The 14,595-nt window shown below is 54.4% G+C and overlaps 1 protein-coding gene across 1 annotated transcript; it reads left to right on the top strand.

The window, feature by feature from the left end:
• Positions 1-1,831: 1,831 nt before the first annotated feature.
• Positions 1,832-6,603, top strand: LOC134491995 (major histocompatibility complex class I-related gene protein-like). The gene is made up of 4 exons (XM_063296113.1): positions 1,832-1,910; positions 3,873-4,148; positions 4,921-5,196; positions 6,266-6,603. The coding sequence occupies exons 1-4, from the start codon at positions 1,841-1,843 to the stop codon at positions 6,586-6,588; spliced, it is 945 nt and encodes a 314-aa protein (XP_063152183.1). The 5' UTR covers positions 1,832-1,840; the 3' UTR covers positions 6,589-6,603.
• Positions 6,604-14,595: the final 7,992 nt, after the last annotated feature.

Raw genomic sequence — 14,595 nt, 5'->3', positions numbered from 1 at the left:
AAATTCGCCAGCAGGAAGTGAATTCTTGCCCTGATCACACTCCTCCAGAAATGGTTCCTCCTTTTCCTATTTATGTCCCAGAAGATGAGATTCAGTCACAGGCGATGCTCCCACATAGCATAACACCGGAGGTGAGACTGACTGTTGCTGAGGTCCATCTGAGAGACAAACTTGGGGTTTGGCATCTACCTGAGAGCCAAGACCATCAGGGTTTTTGGGGTGGGGAACCCATTCCCAAAGCCTTCTCAGGCAGCCATGGAGGTATCGGGGACTCCTAGGGCTCCTCTGGGGTCAGCCCCTCCTGCCGGAGACCCTCTGATCTATTGGCTGCTCCGCAGGGAAGGTCCATCTCCAGCTTAGCCTCTCTGGCTCCTTGGCTCCGAGGGAGGAGGAGAGCGAGAGTGGGGAAGGGGATGGGGGCAGGAGCTGGGCACCCAAGGAAAATGGGGGAAATCTGTCCAGACAGTACTGGAGGGGAGGAGGAGGAGATGGAGGCTGGAACAACATGGGAGGCCATCCAGGGAAAAGGCTCCTTGGCGATGGTGAGCTGGAGGGGTGAGAGAGACAAGGGGAAGGGAACGCTGGGGGGGTGGGAGTGAGGACTGCCCCCCAGGGATTCCTCTCTCCAGGGAGGAGCTGTTTGTGTGGAGAGAGATTGCCAGCCTTTCTCCTCTTTGGCTACTTCCCCTCCTGCCTGTTGGGGTTGCGGGGGTGCTGTGGGGGCGGGGTAGAAGAGAGAGCAGAGGGGAGGAGAGAAACACCCCCCCCCCCCAATACAAACTGCACATTGACGTTCTGCCAACGTTGACCAACAGGATTCTGGAGGAATGGCAGGTTCTTGATCCCAGACTCAGTCAGACAGACAAGCCCAAGAGGCCACGTCTTTTGAATTTTAACTCCTTCCTCTGGTGCGAGGGGAGAATTTTCATACACAAAATAAAAGTTTGGCTTTACAATCAAATTTTGGCTGTATTGGGTCGCAGACTGATACCTTTTCGCTGGGCCCTCCCTTTATCGGTGCCTCCCTTTCCCCGCGTTCCGGGTCTGTCTCTTCCGCATCCCTAATTCCGCCTTTGTGTATATTGCTCGGGCTGTGTCTGTTTCTGCAATCCGCCACTGCTCTGTTTCCTTCAACTTCTCAACTCCTGTTTTTAGACCCGGCTGCTCTCTCTAGGAGGCTCCCGACCGCTCTCAGCTCAGCTGGCTCTCAAGGTCTCCCTCTTTGCCTGTCTCCACGGCCCCCAGCAGGTGGAACTGCTGGATCACGCTTGGTCCTCTTTCTGCCTTGGGGGAAAGTGACCCTCAGCTCGGTCAGGTGTCGCTCTGAGTCACCTCGGCTAATGTCTCTTCGTCTTCCTGATCGGGGAGGCTTGCTCCAATTCCTGGATTGCTACCGGAGTACCCTAAAGCCGAGCACCCCTGACTCGGCGCATCGGCCTGGATAACCCAACTCACTGGGGCCGGTCCTTGTCTCGGCTCGGAGCAGACCTGGCTCCGTTCCCGGCTAGAACTGGGATGCCTGCGATGATGTAGAAACTCTGAAACTCAAGTCTCCTCCCTCTCGGATCTCTTCCCTTTCTTTCCCTTCGGTCCTCCTTTTGACTATCCTATCTCCGTTTTTGAAAGTCCCTCAACGTTCTTTCTGTGGGAAGCTTCTTTTTTCCTATTGTCCAAATCCTTCTCCCGCTCCGCCAACCGCAGGAGAGCTCAGTGGTGGGAGGCCTTCCATTGGCCAGATTAAATTCTTGAATTTGGCTCAGGCTCCGCCTCCGTCGCAGGTGAGGTTCGCACCTGCTGCAACCCCGGACCAGCGGAGACTCCGGAGGGCTCCGCAGCGGTGATGGCGCGGCTCCCGGGACCCCTTTTGCTGCTGGGGGCGGCGGGGCTGGCCCTCCTGCCGGGGGGCTACGGTGAGTTTCTCCGGGCGCAGGACGCCCGGCCGGTGGAGGGGCGGGGGGGAGGGAGGAGCGCCGAGCTTGAACATCCAGGCTGTGCTGCAAGGGTCTGGGAGCCAAACTTCTCTGCGCTCCGACGCCGAAGGAGGGGACGTTTTGCAGAAGCCCCCCCTCTGCCAGACACCCGCTTTTCTCTTGCCCATTCGCTCCTTTTCCTCCCCTTTCTCCTTCCCTTTGAGTGGGGTTACTGGACGGTCGGCAAACGGACGGCGCGCCCTCTTTTTTGCCCTCATGTCCTCCGTCCAGCAGGCATAACGTAAAATGAATTATTGTCCGACCTTTTGAAACTCTCCCTAGCCCTGGCGCTCCTGAGCGCGCTCGGCAAAAGCCGGGGCTAGCAGGGCCCTTTCCCTGCGGACTCCCCACCGTCTGCCTGTTTCCTCACTTGTAATCCCTTCCTTTGCGGTGGGGATACCGAGGGGCCGCTGCGAGGCTTCACGCGGGTAACTTCGCCCCAGTCTCCCTCGCAGGGTCGTTGTGCAGAAAAGGGCCGGAGTGGGGGCCTGGCACACTGCCCTGCGCTGTTGGGTGAAGGCGGGATAGAAACGAAACGGAGGAGGAGGAATGTTCCTGCACTGCACGAGAGACTTTGCTCAGGGCTGTTCATTTGGAGTTGCTGCCTATTTGGGGGACCCCCATGATACTGTTGTTCCCCCCCCAGGAAAGACTCCAGGCCCCCAGACGTTGGTCAGCATCTCTGGGGGAAGGGTGCAATCGAGTCAGTTTTTGACTCCTGGGGACTGCCTGGCCAAGCCCCTGCAGTTTCCTTGGCAAGATTTCCGACGTGGTTTGCTCTTGCCTGCTTCCCAGGGCTGAGAGAAAGTGACTGGCCCAGGACACCCAGCTGGCTTCGTGCCTGAGGCGGGACTAGGACTCGCGGTCTCCCGGTTCCTAGTCTGATGCCTGAACCATGGCGCCAAACTGGTGTTCTCTCAGCATCTCTAGAGGGACATCAAACTGGCCGGTTGTGGGGGCTTGTTCAGGTTGGTCCCTTTGCTGATTGGCCACCTCTGACGTTGAGCCCGGGAGCCCCATGTCTCCCCGGGGACCCTCTGCAGAGAAGGTCCTGCCTGGCTGAGTTTTTGGACACCAGCAGGACAAGCTGAGAGCTGCCACCTGCCTGGACAAAAATCGGTGAAGCAACCTCATGCACCTTGTTCTCATTCCCTTGAGTCAAGCCACCCTCCGGATGGCCCCTGAAGTTACTTTTTTGGACTTCCTCACCCTCCCTGCTCTCTTGGGGGACCCCCATCCAAATCCTAACAGTCTGTCCATAATGAGCCTTTTTCTACCACCTGGAGGAACATTGGAGGTTTCCAAGCTGCTTTCGAATAGTGACTGTGCCCTTGAAGACTGAACCAAGCAGCAATTGTGCTTTACCGTAATTTCTCTCCCCCCAGCCCCAGCTGATACCAGGGGGTGGAGTGGAGGAGAGGAGAGAGTGGGCTGGCACTTTTAGAACTATTTCTGTGCATGCTGGAAGCTGGGAAGACTGATCAGTTCTCCTGTTCGATTAAATTACAAGGAGAGTGGCAAACTATAATTAATGGCACAGCCCTAACCCACATCTGCACCCCCACGGGTTTCTTCCCCCCAGCTCCCGAAGACTAGCACCTCTCTGCCCCCAAGCTGCCCCTTTGGTGCTGATGGCCCTTGTACACCACCTTGGTGACCGGCGGGGGGCGGGACTGGTCACGATCAGGGTCACGGTCCACAAGAGGCCGAGTGGGAACGGGATGGGCTGGATCTCGGCCCGCTTTGCTTTCCCAAGCTCAGCCACAACTGCCGGGGCTGCCTTCTTGGGCTGCTTTCCCGCACAGCCCCTACTCCAAGCACAAAGGTGGAGGGCCTCCTGTTAGGGGAAGGGGCGGAGCCACAGACCCCCTAATTCTGCTCCTCTCCCTCTTCCCTTTCTAGGCTCCCCCTCACATTCCTTGCGCTATTTTTCTCTGGGGGTGTCAGAGCCCAGCCAGGGGCTGCCCCAGTTCCTCTCCATGGTCCACCTGGACGGACGGCCCATCGCTCGCTATGACAGCCTCACCAGGAGGACAGTCCCTCTGGTGCCCTGGATGGGGGAGCTGGAGAAGAGGGATCCCAACTATTGGATTCAGGAGACAGAGACTTTGCAGGCCACAGAGAGAGAGTTCAGGGCTGACCTGGAGTATGTGGGAAGATGCTACCACCAGATTGGAGGTGAGCAGGGGCACAATCTGAATTCCAGCTCCAAATTCATCCTGTTGCTTTTCTTGCCTTCCTCATCCAGCCCTTTGATTACTAGAGGAAGGGAGAAGTGAGTAGAGGATCTCTTTGGGCATTGGAGGGCACGTGGGGTGTGTGTGTCAGAATAAGCGTGACCCCCCACAAGCGGGGGGGAAGCTACCCAGACTCCCCACAGGGACATGGGAAGAGAGACTTGCTGCATGATGCATGGTGATTAAATCACTTGGGGATGAAACGGGAATTTTGTTCCCTAAACCATAAAAAGAAGAGAAAAAGGGAGAGGTTTTATTTACCACCCCTTTTGTTTCTTGTGTGCTGGTGGGGGGGGGGGGCAGGAGGCGTAGGAGGAAACTGCATCCCTGAATCTTTTGAAGTGATTCAAGGTGAAGAAACGGTGGGGACTCTGGCTGTTGCTTTGGGGACGGTTTGGGGTGTTGCAGTGCAGAAGCTGTGGGTCCTGCAACTGGGAGGAGACTGAATCTTGTCGCCAAGGGGGGTGGCATCCTGAGAGTGCCTTGGGGGATTCGGAATGTCTTCCCCAAGGAAGGGCTGTGGTCTAGAGGTGGAATGGCCAAAGACAGAGATCTCTGGGATCTTTCACAAAAAAGGGTTAGTGCAGTCTCTGAATGCTAAATAAGTGCAAAAGGTGGGATCAGCTTGACCTGCCCTGGTGGGACGGGGAGGGGTGTCAGGGGAGAAGAATCCTGCCCACTTCCCCTCTCCCTACCCCGTGTGTCTCTTTCAGGGCTTCACACCTGGCAGGCGATTTGGGGCTGTGAGCTCAGGGAAGACGGGAGCAATCGGGCCTATTTGGACTACAGCTATGACGGGATGGACTTCATCAGCTTCAACAAGGAGACCCTCACCTGGGTGGCAGGAGAGGCTCGGGCCCAAATCCTCAAGCGGGTGTGGGATGCCAACCTGGAGGAGTGCCGCAGAAAGAAAGTCTACCTGGAGGAGACCTGCACTGAGCGGCTTCAGGGATACCTGACCTATGGGAGGGAGGCTCTGGAGAGGAGAGGTGAGTGGCAAAGTCTGTGTGCGGGGTCTCCATTCTGCCCGAAAGAGGGGTTCTTGTCTGCAGCCCCCCCCCCCATTTATTTCTGGGCTAAACATGGAGGCCACGAGGTCTGAGGAGAAATAATTGCCTGCTTCTCCTTAATAAATTTTTCTTAAACCCAGAAAACTAACTGAGCAAGAGCGTTTGTTTGTTTGTTTGTCAAATTTGTATAGCTGCCCATCTCACAGTAAAGCATCTTTGGGCGGCTTACAACAATCCAATGAAAGAACACATAAATAAACCTGGGGGGGGTGTTGTTGTCATATTTTTGAGGAACCATGAGGAGAGGAGGTGGTTGGAGAAATCTTCCCATGTTGTGCTTTCTGCTATTATTACTGCTATTACCCTCCGTCACTCACACCCTAGTCTCTTCCTGCATGGACTACTGTAATGTGCCCTATGTGGGGCTGCCCTTGAAGAGCATCCAGAAGCTTCGGTTGGTGCAAAAAGCAGTTCTGTGTGCACCTAGATCAGCACATGTTACGCCTCTGGTCTGTGAGCTGCATTGGCTACCAGTTTACATCTAGGTTCAATTCAAGGTGCTGGTGACGACTTACACAGCCTTGCATGGCATGGGGCTGGGTGGTTTGAGGGACTGCCTCGCCCCAGGTAGATCTGCCCATCCCATCAGGTCCAGCATGTTGTGGATCCCAGACCAGCCCTGACCTTACTGGTCTTCTGGAAGGGCCTGAAGACAGGGGTTGGGCATCTGGCCTGGAGCTCTGGTACTGGTACGGAGCCTAAACGATGGCTGTGCTGTTGGACTGATTGCACTCTCCTGCAGATTTGGTTCATGGTTTTAATACTTTTTATTGTTTTAATGGTCTTTTGTTGCTATGATTTTTGCTTTTTGTATTTTGGGGTGTGTTTTTAACTCTGTAAGCCACCCAGAGTCAAGTAGGTGAGATGGGCAGCTATATAAATTGGACAAATGAATAAAATTATAGAGAAATGCCATTTTGTATCTAGAAGTACTTTATAGCAGTCTTTTGCTTAGAGTTATGGAGTTGTACTGCTGCCATTCTTGCAGAGCCCCCAGTGGGGAAGGTGACCCGCAAGGCGGTTAGCGACAACGTGGAGACCCTCATCTGCCAGGCCTATGGCTTCTACCCCAAGGAGATCCAGGCCACCTGGAGGAGGGATGGGGAGGTCTGCAAGTACGAGACCTTCCGTAGGAGCGTTGCCCCCAACTCGGACGGGACCTATTATGTCTGGCTCAGCATTGAGATCGACCCCGAGGAGAGGGACCACTTCAAGTGCCACGTGGAGCATGCTGGCTTGCAGGAGCCCCTGGTCGTGGCCTGGAAGGAGGAGACGGGTGAGAGGCTGAGCCTGAGGGTTGAAGTAGGGTGAAGGGGAATGTTCACTGGGCTGGAAGTGTGGGAAAAATTATTTCTTGTACCATCACAAATTACCTGAAGTCAGTCAGTGCCTTTTGCTTTTGAAAAGGTTGGGCCATTTTTTTGAAGTGGAGGGTGGACCTTGGAAGGGAGGGATCTCCTTCAGGTGGGATGCAGGGAAGATACGGCAGATATGGAGAGCGTTTAGTCTGTTAAGCATGTCTACTTTAGGGAACTCTGATCTCTGCCTGAAGCCTTGGAGAGCACCTTCTCCGCCAATCGGGAACATGTTTGTCTTTTTTAGCCAGATGGCGGCTCGTGGTGGGCACCCCGCCGGCTGTCCTGCTGGTGCTTCTGATGATGCTCCTCCTGGGATGTAAGTGAACTGGAAGTGCCCCTGGCGCAGCTGGCAGAGCCTCCCTGAGAGGTGCAGCCAGGAGCCCCGCACGCCCCATCCCATAAAGAGTGAGAAGGGAAGGGGATCCTAGGCAGCCCGTTCTCTCTTTGCTATGTATCTCAGAAGCTGCAGCACTTCAGCTCTCACTGGGGGGAAGCCCCCCTTGACCTCAGAGGAGTCCTTTGAGATTGCCAGAAGAAGGGGCTCGGGGAGCAAAGAAAACCCCTGGGACTTAAGGGATTTGGGAGGTACAGAAGATTCTCACAAAGAGCCCCTTGTAAGCAGGAGGGACCCTCGGGAAGCACTGATGGAAGGTGGGGGCAGGCAGGGAGGCCCCCCCTGTCCTCTGACCCAGCTGGCAGTGGAACTGGGGGCAGAGTGCTCTGGGGAGGAAGGGTCGATGGAGGACGGAGCAGCCCCTTCCTCTGCTGCCCCTCCTTGGCTGCTGCTGCACTCGGGAGCGAGAAGGAGAGCGCCCGTGGGAAGGTCTCTGGTGCTCCTGGGCCTCGCAGAGCTCCCTGGGAACCGGGGGAAGGTTTCCTTAGAGCGCCTCCTGAACCGGGACCTGCAGGGACACTTCCATGTAATGATCTTGGCAACAATACAGACGTGCTTAGCCACGACTGCCTTCTTCTGGGGTACTTTTGACTCACTTGGGAATTCTTGCTTGTGTCCCATCCAGTTCTGAAGGGCCAGGCCCTGCTTCAGGTCAGCCAAGATTTCCACTGTGCTATCCTCTCCCTGTGTTGGCACTGGGGTATTGGAGTATAAATCAAACCCAGTTGTAGGGAGAAATATTTGGCATAATGGGAGGTGCCATTTATTCTGGCAGGAGGTTCATTCCTGCTCTCAGAAGATTGAAAAAGAAACAACACCTCATTTCCTGATCATCACAATCTTGAACATGCTCTTGGAAAAAAACGTTCCTTTGAGGAATGTTCCTTCAAGGGAGCTTGCTGGGCAGTTCAATGCCTGTTTCTTTCCAGAGGTAAGGCAGATCCAATCCTTCAGAGTGTGTGTGTGGGGGGGTCTCCGTGGCAGAGTGCCCACCTTAGGATCTCTGGCTGCAATCCCTCCTTGAAGTAGTCAATCTTAGTGGTTTCCGACCAGTCCATAACTTTTCCAGTAAGAGCTTTGAGCTCCATGGCATACTCCGCCACAGTTCTTCCCCCTTGCCTAAGTTGCTGGATACCTGTTTTCACTCTCATCTTATCCAGCGGGTCCTCGAACCAGTCTCTCAGTGCCCTCGTGAACTCTCGCAGGCTACCCAGTTCTGGGGCCATGGCATCGTGCAATTGCACAAACCATTCAGCAGCCAGTCCCCTGAGTCTGGCGCCCACCTGGCTGATTTTCTTGTACTCAGTGGGGAAGCAAGAGCCATATTCCCTCATGTATATGGACACGTTGGTCAGGAAGAACGCCAACTGTCATGGGTCTCCATCAAACTTAACTTGTATATCATTTGGGGCTGTGCCCTGTGTCGCCCTGCTGGGTAGCGCTTTTCCCCCATCTCCTTGGCTTTCTGGGTGGGCCCCACTCCATCTGCGCCTCACTGGAGACTCGAAATCCTGGGTTGGGGTTAGGGTATGCCGTCTTCCCCGTGCGTATGGCGACTCTGCCCTGGACAGCTGAGTTGAGGTTTCTGCCAAAGGGTATGCCATGGTCTCCAGGGTTCTCGATACCTGCCGCAACACCACTTCCACGGCAGACATCCTTGCTTCCAAATTCCGCATGTGTTGCGGGGTTCCATTTGGGTCTGGAATGGTTCCATGCGACCCCGGACTCCGCACTGTTACTTGTGCCTCCACAGGTGGAGGAGGTCTTCCCTCTTCTTCTCTGGCACAAACCTGGGAAGGTCCCACCTGTGGTTCTTCGATCATAATTAATGGATCAGGAGTCACTGGGTGCTGTAGGGTGGGGCACGTTATTGAGGTGGTGACGGGTAGGGGATGTTATGGCGGGAGCCAGAGGGCGGGCCATCTTCGGGGAAGACGCCCCTGGTGTTTGCTACCAGTGGCGTGTTCCGGCCCTCTGCGCTCAGACCCAGGCCCTGGTCAGCAGATCCATAGGGGCCCTGGTTTCAGGCTGCTGCTTTTTAATGCCAGGTCAGTTAATAACAAGGCCCCCCTCATATGTGACTTGATCACTGAGGAGGGGGCAGACCTGGCATGTATTACCGAGACCTGGCTGGGCCCTGAAGGGGGGTGCCCCTTTTGGAAATGTGCCCAGCTGGGTTTACAGTATGGCACCAGCCAAGATCCCAGGGCAGGGGAGGAGGGGTGGCTGTTGTCATCCGAGAGTCTCTTGTGGCCTTCAGGGGCCCTGCTCCACAAGTGGCTGGCTGTGAGACCCTGTTTTTCAAGTTGGGTTCCTGAGAACAGTTGGGAGTGTTGCTGATGTACCAACCTCCCTGCTGCGTGGCAACCTCCCTTCCTGAGCTGCTCGAGGCCATCTCAGGGCTGGTGCTGGAGTTCCCCAGGCTTATGGTTCTGGTGGACTTCAACCTGCCATCCTTGGGGCGTGCCTCGGAGGCAGCTCTGGAGTTCATGGCTACCATGGCAGCCATGGGCCTGTCCCAGATAATTTGGGACCCGACTCGAGACAGTGGTCACACCCCTGACTTGGTTTTCTTGTCAGAGCAGTGGCAGTGTGATCTGAGGGGAGAGTTAGATCTGTCCCCATTGTCATGGTCAGACCATACCCTGGTGGCCCTGAGATTCTCTTTAGCCACCCCCCTCCACAGGGAGGCAGGACCCATTTGATTGGTCTGCCCCCGGCGACTGATGGGCCCGGTAGAGTTTCAGAGGGAGCTGGAGCTTATACTCGGTGATCTGCTGCATAGTCCAGCAGAGGCCCTGGCTGCAGCCTGGAATAGGGAGGCAGCCAGGGTCTTGGACAGGATTCTGCCTGTGCCGCCGCTCTTGTCCCATTGAACCCGGCACTCCCCGTGGTTTACAGAGGAGTTGAGGGTTCTGAAGAGGGTTAAGAGACGCCTAGAGTGCCACTGGAGGAAGACAAAGACTGAATTCGACTGAACACAGGTAAGAGCTGCTATTAAGGCCTACCTTGTGGCGATAAAAGCGGCGAAACGTCAGTATTTCTCCGCTCTTATTGCGTCCGCAGAATGCCACCCGACGGCCCTGTTTAAGATCATTCGATCCCTTTTGGGGAAGGTGGGTTCAGTGACCCACCTACAGGGCTGTGCAGAGCAATTTGCTGAGCATCTGCAGGACAAAATCGCTCAGATCTGCTCCAAGTTGGACTCCAGGCGTGAGGAGTGGTCTGGAGAGATACCAGGGGAACAGGCTTACCCAGTTATCTGGGAGCAGTTTGATCCTGTTGGACCTGAGGAAGTGGACAGGATCTTATGGACAGTAAATGCCACCACATGCCATCTAGACCTGTGCCCCTCCTGGCTAGTAAAAGCAGCCCAGGAGGTGACATGTGGTTGGGTCCATGCGATGGTTAATACGTCCTTGGGAGGGGGGGTGTTTCGGGCGACCTTTAAAGAGGCGTTGGTGCAGCCCCTCCTCAAAAGCCATTGCTGGACCCTCCTGTTCTGGACAATTTTCATCCAGTCTGCCACCTCCCCTTTTTGGGGAAGGTGGTTGAGAAAGTGGTGGCTTTGCAGCTCCAGAGTGCCCTGGAGGAAATGGATTATCTAGACCCCTTTCAGTCAGCTTTCAGGCTCGGTTATAGGATGGAAACGGCATTGGTCGCACTTATGGATGATCTCTGGTGGGAGTGGGATGGAGGCAGTGCATGCATCCCGCTCTCCTTGATCTCTCAGCGGCCTTCAATACCATTGACCTTGGTATCCTTTTGGGGTGGCTCAGGCAGTTGGGGGTGGGTGGCATAGTCTTACGCTGGTTCACCTCCTTCCTCCAGGGCCGATCCCAGTCAGTGTTGTTAGGGGAGGAGAGATCGGCCCCACGGCCCCTTCCTTGTGGGGTGCCACAGGGATCAGTACTCTCCCCTCTCCTTTTTAACATCTACATGAAACTGCTGGGTGAGATCATCCGTCACCATGGGATGAGGTATCATCAGTATGCTGATGATGCTCAATTGTATATCTCCATCCCGGGTGAAATAAGTGATGCCGTGACCACCCTCTCCGAGTGTCTGGGGGCTGTGGGGGCCTGGATGGGGAACAACAGGCTTCAACTGAACCCTGGTAAGACCGAGTAGCTGTGGGTTAATGGTTCTTCTGTATCCGGGACATTAACATCTCTGGTTCTGCATGGGGTTGCACTGCCCCAGACAGACCCGGTGTGTAACTTGGGGGTCGTCCTGGACTCATGGCTCCTGCTCGAAGAGCAGGTGTCAGCCGTGGCCAGGAGAGCCTTTGTGCAGCTATGTGCTGTGCACCAGTTACGCCCCTTCCTGGACCGGGAGGCCCTTCAAACAGTCGCTCATACCCTTGTTATCTCTCATATAGACTATTGCAATGCGCTCTACATGGGGCTACCCTTGAAAAATATCCAGAAGCTCCAGCTGGTCCAGAATGCAGCTGCGCGAGCTGTTTTTGGTGCCCCCAGAAGGGCACATGTAACACCACTGCTGCGTGAGCTGCATTGGGTACCAGTTTGCTTCTGGGTCCAATTCAAGGTGTTGGTTATCACCTTTAAAGCCCTACATGGCATGGGGCCAGGTTACCTGAGGGACTGCCTCTTCCCCATTACATCAACCCATCCCACCCGATCGTGCAGAGAGGGCATGCTGCGGACCCCGTCTGTAAGAGAATTTCATCTGGCGGGGTCCAGAAAGCAGGCCTTCTCCGCTGTAGCTCCCGCCCTGTGGAACATGCTGGTCCCGGAGGAGAGATTGGCCCCACCGCTCCTGGCCCTTCGGCGGAGTCTGAAGGCCTAGTTCTGCCGCCTCGCTTGGGGTGGAGAGGGGAATAGATCTACATGGGGATGGTTGCTATAGACCACTCCTCCCATACTTGGACTGTTTTAGATTCTTCACCACTTGGATTCTTTATTTTTACCTCTATTTATATTATTCATTACTGTATTTTATTCTGTGTAATTATGGTTATGGTTTTTAATTGATTGTTGTAAACTGCCCAGAGTCCCCTGACGGCAGGAGATGGGCGAGGACAAATTAGATAGATAGATAGATAGATAGATAGATAGATAGATAGATAGATAGATAGATAGATAAATAAATAACGCTTGGCGCCTGAGGTTCTCTCACGAAATTGAGGGAGTGGAGGGCACTTTCTAAGTCTGTCTGGTTGAGCCGGGGTTCCACCTCACACTCGCTGTCCCTGCTCCCCAAGCTCTCCTCCATCTCAAGTTTTTCTTCTTCCACTTTGGCATACAGCACTGTCCTCTCTGATGATGGTAGAGGTGATGGCTGCTTAGCCCGGGACTTTGTGTCATGTTCACCGTTCCAGTGTTGCTCTTACATCGTAACGTTTTGCATGTCATTTGGCTGATGCGTGTTTCGTCTGGGAGGGGAGGAGGATTCCATCTCGTGGGATTGTTATATGTTAGCAGCTGGATTGGAATGAGTTTGGATTATCTCGGGTGTTCAAGGTTCCTTTCCCAGGACATCAGCAGAAACGGTTACCAGCACCTGGGGGGGGGGGGGGAGTTTGCAACGGCAGGGCGAAGGGAGGGATTACGTTTGAGCCGAGGGTTTTTAGTTTGTATTTGGCGCGCTTTTACTCATTCTCAGCTTTCTCTGTATTTGCATACTATTCTTTTAATAAATCAGATATCATTAAGTTCCTGCTTGTGAGTCTGAGTCTATTAGAGTAGGCAATCATTACACTTTGTCAACAACTACAGGAATGGTCCTTTTTATTTCCTGGTGGTCAGCCTGCAATTTTGCTGTTTCTCCATAATAATAAGCAGACAGGTGCACTAATGTATGTTTCTCAAGATGCCAGGTTATAATCCAGCCATTTGCTCCATCAGGGCCCTTGGAGGCCTGCAGTGTAAATCCTTCCCCATCCCTGTCCCAGAATTAAACTAGTCGTCTTTTCTTTTTGCCATATATCAGGCCGGTGGTGGAGATGCAGGAAAATTCTTCATCAGGAAGTGAATTCTTGCCCTGATCACACTCCTCCAGAAATGGCTCCTTCTCCCCCTATTTATGGCCCAGAAGATGAGATTCAGCTGCAGGCGATGCTCCAAGCTAATATAGCACCAGAGGTGAGACGGGCTGTGGCTGAGGTCCATCTGAGAGACAAACTCGGGGCTTGGCATCCACCTGAGAGCCAAGACCATCAGGGTTTTTGGGGTGGGGAACCCATTCCCAAAGCCTTCCCAGGCAGCCATGGAGGTATCGGGGGCTCCCTAGGGCTCCTCTGGGGTCAGCCCCTCCTGCCGGAGACCCTCTGATCTATCGGCTGCTCCGCAGGGAAGGTCCATCTCCAGCTTAGCCTCTCTGGCTCCTCAGCTCCGAGGGAGGAGGAGAGCAAGAGTGGGGAAGGGGATGGGGGCAGGAGCTGGGCATCCAAGGAAAATGGGGGAAATCTGTCCAGAAAGTACTGGAGGGGAGGAGGAGGAGATGGAACAACATGGGAGGCCATCCAGGGAAAAGGCTCCTTGGCGATGGTGAGCTGGAGGGGTGAGAGAGACAAGGGGAAGGGAATACTGGGGGCGGGGGAGTGAGGACTGCCCCCCAGGGATTCCTCTCTCCAGGGAGGAGCTGTTTGTGTGGAGAGAGATTGCCAGCCTTTCTCCTCTTTGGCTACTTTCCCTCCTGCCTGTTGGGGTTGCGGGGGTGGGGTAGAAGAGAGAGCAGAGGGGAGGAGAGAAACACACACCCCCAATACAAACTGCACATTGACTTTCTCCCTTTTCTCTCTTTGCAGTGTTGGAAGGGTTCTAGCAACCCCCCCGCCGCTTCTTTTCCGAACTGCCATTTTCGAACCGTATCTTCCCCTGATAAAAAGCTTCCTGTCAAAAACACTTCCCCAAATGGGGTAAGAAGGTGGGAACTCCAGGACAAAAAACCAAGATTAATATAGAAGGGAAACAATTTAAACATAAAGGATCACAACAGAATAATAGGAAGAGCCATAAAATGAACCTCCTGATAACCTAATCAAACTCCCCATAAGCTGATAAGTTTCCCCGTCAGGAAACTGGGGGAACAAAGGCAGAGAGGCAACACCTCAGGTCGATGGTATCGAAAGCCACTGAGAGGTCAAGGAGAGCAAGGATGGATGCACTGCCTCCATCCCGCTCCTGCCAGAGATCATCCATAAGTGCGACCAAGGCTGGTTCTGTCCCATATTTGGCCCTGAAAGCTGAAAGAGGTCAAGATAATCCGCTTCCGCCAGGACACTCTGGAGCTGCAAAGCCACCACCTTCTCAACCACCTTCCCCAAAAAGGGGAGGTGGGAGACTGGATGAAAATTATCCAGCACGGTAGGATCCAGTGATGGTTTCTTGAGGAGGGGGCACACCAGCCTCCTTAAAGGCTGTCGGAAAACCCCCCTCCTGCAAGGATGTAGTTACCATCAGCTGGACCCAACCCTGTCCAGGCCAGGGTGAAGGAAAAGCTGTGCGTGGTGTTTGACTGGAATGGACTAAGCCCACAGACGGAGCAGGTAGCTTGATTTAGCCTGCAATGGGTACTTACAACTATGCTATATTAAAATCT

This window comes from Candoia aspera, chromosome 2 (genome assembly GCF_035149785.1).
Source record: "Candoia aspera isolate rCanAsp1 chromosome 2, rCanAsp1.hap2, whole genome shotgun sequence".
NCBI classification, from domain to species: domain Eukaryota; kingdom Metazoa; phylum Chordata; class Lepidosauria; order Squamata; family Boidae; genus Candoia; species Candoia aspera.
Note: the sequence above shows the minus strand (reverse complement) of the source record. Positions and strands in the feature narration are given on the sequence as shown.